At 44.3% G+C, this 12161-nt stretch overlaps 1 protein-coding gene across 2 annotated transcripts in view; it reads left to right on the forward strand.

Moving 5' to 3' along the window:
- The first annotated feature begins 7342 nt into the window (after nucleotides 1-7342).
- The window catches only part of GALC (galactosylceramidase), a 63220-nt gene continuing 58401 nt past the window's right edge, over nucleotides 7343-12161 (forward strand). For both annotated transcript variants that reach the window (XM_029951133.1, XM_029951134.1), the window contains exon 1: nucleotides 7343-7548. In XM_029951133.1, the coding sequence (XP_029806993.1) occupies nucleotides 7354-7548 (195 nt within the window). In that variant the 5' untranslated portion in view covers nucleotides 7343-7353. The remainder of the gene's footprint in view (nucleotides 7549-12161) is intronic.

The following is a 12161-nucleotide window of genomic DNA, read 5'->3' on the forward strand; positions in this document are numbered from 1 at the left end:
TTTCCTGTTAGACCTATGATTGCAAACATATGGTATCTGTCCTTCTCCGCCTGACTTATTTCGCTTAGCATGACACCCTCGAGGTCCATCCACTTTCTTACAAATGGCCTATTTTTTAAAAAATTTTAAATGTATATTTATTTTTGAGAGAAAGACCAAGACAGAACATGAGTTGGGGAGGAGCAGTGAGAGAGGGAGACACAGAATCTGAAGCAGGCTTCAGGTTTTGACTGTCAGCACAGAACCCAATGTGGGGCTCGAACTCACAAACAGTGAGATCATAACCTGAGACAAAGTCAATGCTTAACCTACTGACTGAGCCACCCAGGCTCCCCAGGAAAGTTCTAATCCTCTAGGCTTGCCTTCGTTCTTTCTGGTGACCAGGCCCATCCTGAAGCTCCCCAGGGGCCATAAGCCACAGGGCATCTCATTAGCTTAGAAAAGAATACTCATCACTCTGCAGATTCTAAGGGTTGAACCTCTATTGGGAACTGGGGACTAAGACCAAAAATCACAACCAAAGATGTTTCAATCCCCTCTATCACTCAGAAAATTATGGGGGTTTTAGGAACCCTGTATCAGGTACTGGGGGGGGGGCAAATGTATATTTCTTACTATATCACAAAACCTCAACCACATTAAATGGGACAGAGATGGGGCGGATAGTTGTGGTTACAGGCATTCAAACCATTGGCCAGGGGACTCAAGGTGGCAGTCAGACAAAGAAGCATCTGGCCAGGCCTCTGGGGAGTAGCAACAACTAGGGAAGGTGTCAGGCCCAGGTGAATGCCCTGAGGTTGAGCTAATCTCTAATTCCAGCCCTGGCCCCTAGAATCACAAATAGAAAACAGAGACAGAAGCCCAGTCCAGGACAAGCCAGTAGGATCAGACTAGAGTCGTTTGTAACAGTTCATTTCTTCACAGGGTCTTTGTTCTGACCAAGGTCCACTCTGAGCACGGTGAAAACACTGGTTAAACCTCTCAGTTCTACTCTGTCTCCCACCCCTTCCCTGCATTTCTTAGATGCCCTGGACCTGCTTGCTTTATTCCTTCCTCCTGCAACCCAAATGGGATCTCCTGAAAGATTCTGTGGCTAATGCATTTTAATACCTTTAAGACATGGGCCCAATCCCCCTGGGTGGATTTTGGCAGCAGCTTAAAGAGGTATTATTTTGAACCTTCAGATTAAATGTTCTTTCAGTGAATCTTTCCACAAATATTTATTAACACTTATTAGGTCTGTTGTAAACAAACATCGTCTGCCCTACCATAACACTATGCTGCTGTAATAGAAATTCCAGTGATTCATACACGGGACTTCACCTTCATCAGACTTGTAAAGAAGATATATGAGAGATTAGAGGGAGGGAAGGTGACTTTAAACAGATAAATCCAGGGAAGGGAAAGGAGGCACCACTGAGATGTGTCTTTAAAAATGAGTAAAGGCTTTGCCCATTTAGATATGGGAGAAAGGATATTTTCAAGCTGTAACAGCCTGAGGTAAGTTATAGAAAAGAGCACCTGTCAGGTGTGTCCTGGGAAGAGCAAGTGATTACATTGAACACAGTCTATGAAAAGAAATGGGGAACTATTTTTTTCCTACTTCCAGTCTTTTGTGACTTGGGTGCACACAGTTGTGGATTCTCAAAACATGCAGTGGTATGTTGATTATACAACACATTTTCCCTTGGACACCAAAGTATACATTTAAATTTTCTGAAGAAAATTCTAAATTCTCCTGATGACTTTGGTTGTATGTTTATTGATCAGTGATCAACCATACACTCAATATATAGAACTGGTGCCCTTATAAGAAGAGAGTTGGACCCACAAAGGTACATCATCGACTTGCAAAGGTACATCATCGACTTGCAAGCACAGAGGAAGAATCATGTAAGGACATGGAGGGATGTGGCCATCTGCGGATGCCTCAAAAGGTATCAAATCTCCCTACAACTTGATCTTGAACTTCAGAACTGTGAGGAAATAAATTTCTGTGGTTTAAACCATCGTTTTGTTGTATTTTGTTATGGCAACTTTAGCAAAGAAAGGACATTCTTCAGCTTTATCTTTAGCCACAGAGATAGACATTTACTGAGTGTGCCTCGCCCAGGGCCCAGCAGATCCTAGATCTGTTCTGTCCAATACAGGAGCTACTGACCACATGTGACTACTGTGCACTTGAAATGTGGTTAATACAAATTGAGGTGTGCTCTACATGTAACATGAACGCTAGGTTTTTGAAAACTTAATATGAAAAAAGAACATAAAGTATTTTGTTAATATATTTTCCATTGATTATATATGATAATATATGGATATTTGGGATTAAATAAAATAGATCATGAAAATTGCTCTCACTTGCTTTTTTAAAATGTTTATTTATCTTGAGAGAGAGAGAGAGAGAGAGAGAGAGAGAGAGAGAGAGAGAGAGAGAATGTGTAAGTGGGGGCAGGGGGAGGGCAGGGGCACAGAGAGAGGGAGAGAATCCCAAGCAGGTTCCATGCTGTCAGCACAGAGGCCTATACTGGGGTCGAACTCCCCAACTGTGAGGTCATTACCTGAGCTCAAATCAAGAGTCAGATGCTTAAGTGACTGAGCCACCAAGTGCCCCGAACCTTTTTTTTTTTAATGTGTCTACTAGAAAATTTCAAATTACATATGTGCTTTGCCTTATATTTGTTGGACAGCAAAGCACTAAATGTTTAAAGGAATCTTTTGAGTGGTGGGAACCTCTTGCATTGTTCCTTTCTTCGTGCTTAGGATTTGGGATTGGGTAGATTCTTCCCCTGGCAACAGTGCAGAAAATGGCACAACAACCCAAAGAAGAGACACAAGAGGCCAGAACAACTTCCTGAAGTTCTCTTATTTGAGCAAATCCACACAGTAACATGACCAGTGGAAGAACTAGGGATGGCGACATTGAGACATGTGTTTTAAGGCGAGGGAAATGCAGACACAGAAGCTGAGAACTCTCGATGATCCTCTCCATTCTGGATCCTAACCTGGAGTGTTGGCCGCGGGTCTTTGCTGTGGGCAACCGTACCCTCCGTGGCTAACTTGAGCAGAAGATGAAGGACTTCGAGAAGCCTTCAGGATGCTGCTGAGGCTGCCCAGCCAGGCTTGAGAAAAGAGGCCAGAGCCAGAGGACCAGGAAGACAGCTCAGGTCACTCTGTCCGAGCAGTGTTAGGACGGCGCTTCTGATCGTGCCGTTCTGGGCGCTAGGGGCTCCTCAGTGCCACTGCCTCTGCTGGACTTGGACGTGGTCCGGGTTGCTTTCTTGGCTGCTCATGTATCTGTCTAGTTGCCCTACATGATCAAAGTCACAGGCTCCAGGAACTCGCTCAGGGACACTGCAGAGCCCTCGCTGCTGGGGGCAGGAAGAGGGGGGATCTCGCTCCCTCCCTCCCGAAGGAGTGGGATCTGCCTCCCACCGAGTGGCACCTGGAGAATCAGCCATATGGGGCATGGGTTTAAATGACTGTCCATAACAAAAATAGGGAACAAAAATTCAGAATAGTACAAAGACATGAATGATCTTTCCCTCCAGAATTGTGTTAGTTTTGTGGACAGCAGTAAAGTTAAAAGTTATACTGTACTTAAATCTGTGTGCCATTTATGTTATTTATATGATAAACACTTGTATAGCATGTACAAACGGGGAGGGGCAGAGAGAGAGGGAGACACAGAATTCGAGCAGTCTCTGGGCTCTGAGCTGTCAGCACAGAGCCTGGCATGGGGCTCAAACTCACGAACTGTGAGATCATGACCTGAGCTGGAGTTGGAGGCCTAACTGAGCCACTCAAGCACCCCTATGCTGGTCACTTTTCTAAGTGCTGTATGAATTTTAACTCAGCTAGCCTTCCTATGAACTAATTACTGTCATCTCTATTTATAGATGGATAATCTGAAGTCCAAAGATGGAAAGTAACTGGACCAAAATCACACAGCTAGCAGGTAGAATTAGAGATTTGACACTATGCAGGCTGGGACTCCAGGGCTGATTCTAACCACTGTACCACATTGCTCTTTGCTATAGCGGTTTTAATATGAGTTATCCTTAAGAAAATGTTCAGTAAGCAATATACGATTTATTCCATTATGTGGATTCTGTCCTGTGAACTACTGTTATTGTTCTCATATAAAGCCCTGGATTAAGAGAATTCCTACACATATTCTACACTGAACAGGACACTATTAAATGCAATCAAACAATGTATGTCAAAGTAGAAAAAATCAGATAAACAGCAGATGCTACTGGATAGTTCATGAAGAGAATATACTTCATACTCTTCTGTGCCCCAGGGGATTCTACTTGAACAAATATTCCTACTTGCTTTTGTAAATAATCCTTTTCTTCCTTATCCCTTTATGTGATTATTCAGTGATTTTTAAAAATCAAACTTTAATGTTTTTTGTATTGAGACGTTGATACTTAGACCCCCAGGTTATATAGAAATTTACCCATGCTTTGTATTAGAACTTGTAAAGTTTCATAGTTTACATTTAGAGCTCTATCCATTTGAAGTTTATGTGTGGTGTGAAGTATAGATCTCAAATTTGATCATTTTCCAAATAGTTATCCAGGTATCTCCATTCATGTTTTTTTTATTGTTGTTGTTGTTTTAAGTTTATTTATTTTGAGAGAGAAACAGAGCAGAGAAAGAGGGAGAGAGAATCTCAAGCAACTTCCATGCTGTCAGCACAGAATTTGATAGGAGGCTGAGCCCAAATCAAGGCACCGATGTTTAACTGACTGAGCCACCCAGCCCTCTCCATATGTTTTAAAAAATTCCATCCTTACCCCAGTGATTTTCAGTACCATTTTCACAGTGATTTGTTAAGCATGTTTATTTATTTTTGAAGAGAAACAGAGTGTGAGAAAGGGAAGGGCAGAGAGAGAGGGAGACAGAATCCGAAGCAGGCTCCAGGCTCCGAGCTGTCAGCACAGACACCACTGTGGGGCCAGAACCCAGCAACCACGAGATCATGACCTGAGCCGAAGTTGGATGCTTAACCGACCGAGCTACCAGGACACTCTCAGTGAATTTTTTTAAAAGTTTATTTCAACTAATACGTTTTGAGTACCTATTGAGGTTTGGACACTGCACTCAGGAAGTACGAAGAGGGAAAAGACTTGGCCTCTGTCCTTCAACATGATGGCTTAATTCAGATTTTTAAAAGTAGAGCCATTTTCTAAAGTGAGACAACAGATTGCTATCAGACTTTATCAATAACCTTTCACTGAAAGGCAAAATCTCTCAACTCAAAGACCATCTGATTTTGATCACATTTTTCACTTTCATAGAATGAGAGATTTTGCTGTGATTGAGTACAGTTGTGATACTCAGAAACACTGCTCCTTTAGAAGAAAAAGTCTTTACTTTCAAAACTCACCTGAAATTCGAAAACTGAGAACCATGCTCTTCTCTTGTTTAGCTCACACCCCAAAACCACAGGAACAGGGGAAGCTGAACACATGAATACTTGTCTGAAAACAGCTATTTCCCTTGATCTTACCTCTTGAGCCAATCTGACTGCTGTGTCCAGGAGGACATGAATCTTTCTCACTTGGCTTGGATTTAATTGCTTTCTTATCGGAAACTTTCTTTTCTAATGGTGTGCTGAACATGAATGAGAAATCTGAAACAAGAGGTATTTTCTGTGGTAAGGAATTACTTTGGTATATGAACTAATAGGAACTAGGGATATGTCCTAGGGATGAGAACACGTTCTCTGTTAAATATTGTTTCCTCTTCTATAGATATCACAAAGTATACAAATATTTGTGGTGTGCCATACTTACTGTGGCTTAAGATATTGTGTTAGATAGGATGGACTGGAATAAGTTCTGGGAAGGTAAATCTATGGAATCTGGGTAGTTATCATCATGTATCACAGAGCGGAGGTGGTAGAGAAGGCATAGTTCAGGCATGTGCTGTCCTGGGAAAATAAGAAATAGAAAAAAAGGTGGCCCATATACAGAGGACTATGTAATGAATCATCCAAGCCAGAACACTTTTTAAAAAAAAAACTATTTATTTTGAGAGCCGGGGGAGGGACAGAGAGAGGGAGAGTGAGTGCTAGGCTGGATCTCAGGAACTGCAAGATCATGACCTGAGCTGAAATCAAAAGTTGGACCCTTGAACCACGAGCCCCTCATACGCCCCAAGCCAGAACACTTTTGAGGGTGAAAGGGGCTCTATTAACATTTATGTTAGAACAGACATAAGCTGGGGGTGTCCTTGGTAATCCAAAATAGATAGATCTACAGCAAGGTAAGAGAAACAGCAAGCATTGCCATCATGCGTTGAGAAAGGAGAGATGGCTGCATGGCCTGACAACTGCATTTTTGAGATGGCACAGACAGAGATTTTTCCTCCTAGTATAATTGAGATCATGAAACTTCAGTTTCTTGTTAAGGTGAAAACAATCTGAGTCCAAATAGGACCCTGAAGATAAAGGCTCACATGTCCTATAGTCTTTGGGTCTTCTCCTTGACATTTTGGGGTCTCCAGGGCTTGCATAGATACCGAAAACCTATTCCATGGGTCTGCAAAAGGGAAATTTGGGGATCAGAAATGCTTTCTCTGCAGCCACTCAGTCTCTTCAATTTGCTCAGATACCAAGAAAATCAGAAATCTTAGGCCGATACTGAATGTGGCAGAAATCTCAAAACAATTCACAACTTCCCTACCAAGGTAGGGTTATCTTTCTGGAACCACGTCAACGGGCTACATAAGGTAGTTTATGAAGCTAAACGCCAAATATCCATAATGGTTACCAGAATGGAGAACCCTCTCAGCTAACATCAGCCAAGTAGGCAACGCATTCAGCTTGGATTCACTGAGTGCCTATACCTTGTATTTCGTTTAATCACATGTCCCCCGGCGGCTGCTCTTGTTTCACCTTACACAAAGGAGACTCAGGCTCAGGAAGCTAAGTGATTCGACCAAAGAGACACCTGAACTAGGATACAGTTAGGGGCTGCAAGCTGGGTCTTCCCTCTTGCTTTGCCATAGATTGGCACGTGGTAGATGCTCCCTGAGACGTTAAGGGAAGTCCAGTTCCTTTGGCTGGCTTTGGACATCCATCTCCCCTGAGCTAACGTGCTCCAGCAGGTGAGGCCGGAAGAGTCGCAGGGAAGTGAGTTCACATGCAGGCCACACTCCACAGGGTCCCTACCAGAAGACACTCTTGGTCCACTACCCCACAACACTACTGAGGCTGCTTCCACGACGTGTGGCCCGCACTAAAGATGGCGGCCTCGGCGTCAGCAGCCTCCTGCCCTTTTCCATCATGGCGGCGGCAGGACCCGCCTCCCTAGGCGCCGGAGTCATGTGACCCACACAATGGCTGAGTGCCGACTCCAGGCTTCCCGGCAACGCAGAACGAAAGCCATGACGCCCGCCGCGGGTTCGGCGGGCCGCGCCGCGGTGCCCCTGCTGCTGTGCGCGCTGCTGGTGCCCGGCGGCGCGTACGTGCTGGACGACTCCGACGGGCTGGGCCGGGAGTTCGATGGCATCGGCGCGGTCAGCGGCGGCGGGGTGAGCGGCGGGCGGTGGGATGCGCCGGCGTTGCCAGAAGGGCGCCCCACAAGCCCCCGCCGCGCAGCCTGGCGTTTCGACGCTATCCCTTCGCGGCGGGGCTCCCGGAGGCTGCCCCTGGGCCGGGGGTCCTGGCGCCTACAGGGTTGGAACCGGAGCAGCTCGTTTTAGATGAACCTCTGTATAGAGACAATTTTAATAGACGAGGATCAGGAGGTCCTCCGAGGAGGTGACAGGTGTAGATAGTGACAAAGCTGGGGCTCGCACCGTCACCCTCGTTCCAGCCTGGGCTCCCTTGGCCGCGGAGAGGGCATTTCTGAGGCTCGCTCCAGAAATGGCCAGGGACCCGGGGAACATCTCTGTTTCCAAGAGGATGCCTGAGTGCGGGTCGGACGCGCCGGACCACTAGTGCAGGGTACGCTAACTTCAGAGGGGCCAGTGCACAGTATATTTTTATTTGGAGGCAAGACCGGTGCCTCAAGGCCTCTTTAGGAAGGTAAGAGGCCTGTCTGAGAAATGCCAGGCTAATCTAGTATCAAACGGTAGTCTAGGATTGTTTACTCTTGGGGGGCTTTTTTCTTGGCAGTGGTCAAGGTGGGGTGAATTGCCCACTCGATAAGTCAGTGCCTGTGTCTCATTAGCGGCTATTTTCGTGTGCAGGGAGGGGAAAACAGTGGGTCAACAGCCAAGGTGGCTTGCCACCTTAAGGGTAGAGGAATGCTAAAATGTACTCCCCATTCTGACTGTAGTTCTGGATTGGGACTTGAGAATGTGCATTTCAACCAATACAACCAATATGAGGTGATTCTCATATTAAGTATTGAGAGACCTTTTTTCTTTGAAGTAGAATTAGCTTTAGAATAGTTTTACATGTACAGAAAAGGTTCCGAAACAATAGAGTTCTCGTATACCCTGCAGCCATTCTTTGTTATCAACATCCCAGATGAGTAGGGCATATTTGTTACAACCTGAATTGATGACATGAAAAGCCATATTTTATATTTACTTTGTTGTTTCCTGATGCCCATTTGCTGTTTCAGGATCCCATTCAGAATGTCAACGGTGTTTACTTGTCATGTCTTAATCCATTCTGGGTGTGACACTTGGGATGGGTTCATGTTACCTAGGCATTCCGGAGACTTCTGTGAAGGGAGACAGGGCCTTTCCAGCTCTGTGTAAAATTGTGTGGGCAACAGCTGGTAATTGTCTGAGTTCCCTGGTCCCCCTGACAGGTGGCCTCTTGGCCTGGGAGCTTGCTTTGGTAGCATGATTATTGTTGGCTCTGACAAAATTTCTGTCACATGCCCTTGGTAATTGTAAGATGTCCTCAGCAATAATCTTCAGGAACCTTTGGGGAGAAAAAGAGGGGAGGGGTTATTATTCACAGATTCTGGCAAGCACATGGTGCCAGAGACCAGCTCCAGCAGGTCCAGAGCTCCCTGAAGGATGGACAGTGTCAGCGAAAGGAGTGAGAGAGCCTTGAGTTTCTTTCTGATCGCCAGGCAGGCATCTCTGCTCTGTCTGTTTTGGTGTCTTTATTTATAGGTCAAGCGATAACATGACATCAGAAAATAGAATTTTTTAGTGGCTGATTTTTTTGTGATAAGATGCTTTTTATAGTGAAAGTGTACAGAAACAGGTTTTACAGAAGTATTCTTGTAGAAACACCCCCTTCGTTCTTGAAGCCAGTACCCCAGAACAAGAAAGGAACAAACTTATCGTATTTTGCACTGGTTGGTTTTTTGCCAATATTTATGACTTTGTTCTTAATTAACAAGTTACAACCAAGTCATGTAACAGACTTACAGTGAGGTTGAGTAAATCTTATAACCAAGAGAATAACAGGATATTTTTAGTAAAAATCCAGATAACATACACATTATTTAAGTTAGTAACGCTAAAATTAAAACAGTTGTATATAGATAGGCTAGGAGTTATTTTATCTGGCTCATTAACCACAAGAGAAAGAATGTTTGTTAACGAGTTCTTTGAGAAAGCCCTTTCTTTGATGGAAGCACAAGGGGGCCCTATGCGTGTTGGCCTTGGACCTGGGTTTCTATTTTATCCATCCTCAGAACTGAAGTCAGTACAAGGGAGGGTATTTGTAGAATGTGGGCCTTGGGAAGGGACTATGTTCTGTCCTTGTTTTCTGTTTCTTATCTTCAAATTAGGTTCCTTTTCTCTGGGCCAGACTTAAATGCAACAGTTGTGTTTTTAACTCCTTCATAGTCTATGTTTTGATAACCTGGTCTGTAGTTGATGACAGGTCTGACCTGCTTTGCAGGTTGAGGTGAGTTGGGAGTGACAGACCTTTTCCCTAACCCAACTTACTCTGTCTTGATTTTTATACTTTTATTTTCTGATGTTACGTTACTCTAAGGTGCCGGGGCATATTTCAGGGTAGACTGAACTAATGGGCCAATGTTTGTGTTCCTTACTATAACCACCTTTCTTTTTATTTTTGTGGTTTAAACCTAAAATAGCCAGTAGTTCATTAAATGAGGACCCATCAGTCTTAGTATCTTTACTTGTGGCATTAAATCCAGTGTTTAAACTTGCTGGAAAATGGAGATCGTTGGTTACTTTGTACTTATTAACTCAGTTAAAAAGTATTAAAATGAGAAGAATTGTTTCATAACTCAGAGTAGGAAACTCTCATCCATTCAATAGTGTCCGTGTGTATAGTGAGGTGCTCATCTTAGATGCTTAATAAATAATGATTAGGTGAAAATTGGCACACCACTTTAGACTTCTCTGTGGAGTCCCTGGTACAGAGACTAGTTTGTGGCAGTAGTGTTTGGAATGTTCTTATTTAACCTTCACGTCTGATAGGGAAGGCGTTATGGGGCAGGTAGTTAAGAGCGTGGGTTTAAGGGGTGTTTGGGGAGCTCAGTTGGTTAAGAGTCTGACTTCCCTTTAGGTCATGATCCCAGAGTTCATGAGTTTGAGCCCCATGTCGGGCTCTGCCCTGACAGCCCAGAGCCTGCTTTGAATTCTTGCTCTCCCTCTCTTACTGCCTATTCCCTGCTTGCACTCTCTGTCTCTCAAAAATAAATAAACATAAAGAAAAAGCGTGGGTTTAAGAGCAGATTATCAGGGGTCTGTTCTGGGCCCTGCCATTCACTGTACAGCCATGGGGAAGGTGTTTAACCTCTCAGGGTCTCAGTTTCTTTTCTGGGGAGACTGTGATACCTGGGGGGAGCATTGTGAAGATAGATATAAAGTGCTTAGGATGACATCTGGAACGTGGTTATTTCATCAGTATCATCCTTTTTGATCAATTAAGAAGGTGGAAGTTATTCCAAGGACTTTACATGAAAAAGTTATTGGGCTATAAAATGTCTCAGTAGATTGAGAACTTACCCTGTGTCAGCTGTGTGCTAACACAGCTCCAGGGCTTTTTCAGGGACTGTGATTGGTAATTTGGTAATTTGTTATTCTTTGATGATGCATTTCAACATTTGGCTGTACTGCTCTGAATGGACTATTGCCAGTGACTGACACTTTTGTGTTGAGAATGACACAGGCTTGCAGTAGCATAATGATGTGGGGTGCTTAAAGTTAGCACTCTCTGTGTTAAGGATAGGTGTGCATAGAGGGCAAAAAAAACCCCAAACAGGGGGCTCTTTAAAAAAATTTTTTTTTAATGTTCATTTACTTTTGAGAGGGAAATAGTGTGAATGGGGAGGGACAGAAAGAGAGGGAGACATAGAATCCAAAGCAGGCTCCAAGCTCTGAGCTGTCAGAGCCCAATGTGGGGTGCGAACCCATGGACTGTGAGATTATCACCTGAGCCGAAGTTGGACATTTAACCAACTGAACCACTCAGGCGCCCCACCCCCACCCCCCAGAACACACCGTTCTCATGATGTAATTCAGGGTGGGAAACATTGTTTACATCTGATCAAGGATAGGTTATTGTGCATAGACAGTGTTCATTCACTTTTTAAAGAAGACCTCCTTTAATATTTGAGCCTCCACCGTCTGTAAGCTCTTTGAGAACCATGACTGTATTTTTAAGAACACTTTGTATAATGCTGGTCATTTATGGAGAGCTTACTGTGTGCCAGCTACTGTGCTGTGTCATTTACATACATCTTATTTTAGCCTTAGAAGTGCTGAAGGAGTCCTAAGGAGTATGACAGCCTACTTTACAACAGTGTGCCCTTGGTCACATAGCTTGTAGGTGATGCAGTCAGGACACAGGCGCCCTCTGACTCAAAGCCGCCTATTTTCTGTTGTCTGTCCCAGTGCAACAAACAGTACCATAGAAGATACTGCTGAATAAGAGAACAAATGGGGATATGAGCTTGAGTAAGACATAGTCCCTGTCCTCAAGGAACTCAGAGGGGAGACAAAGAAGTGTGGCAGTGAGTAGGGGGCCGGGTGAAGAGTTATGGTAGAGATGTAGACCTGAAGCCAGAGGCACACCTACATCAGATCAGTGGGGAGGGGCAGAGGGGGGCCTTCCCTGAGGAGGATGGATGGAATTGGCCAAATGAGGGTGCGGAATGCATACAGACAGAAGAAAGAGAAGTGGTTTGATCTGTCTAGATAGAAGGCAAGAGAGTGGTACTGGGTAAAGTGTCAAATAATGATCCAAATGATTAAGG

This window comes from Suricata suricatta, chromosome 9, assembly GCF_006229205.1.
Source record: "Suricata suricatta isolate VVHF042 chromosome 9, meerkat_22Aug2017_6uvM2_HiC, whole genome shotgun sequence".
Taxonomy (NCBI): Eukaryota; Metazoa; Chordata; class Mammalia; order Carnivora; family Herpestidae; genus Suricata; species Suricata suricatta.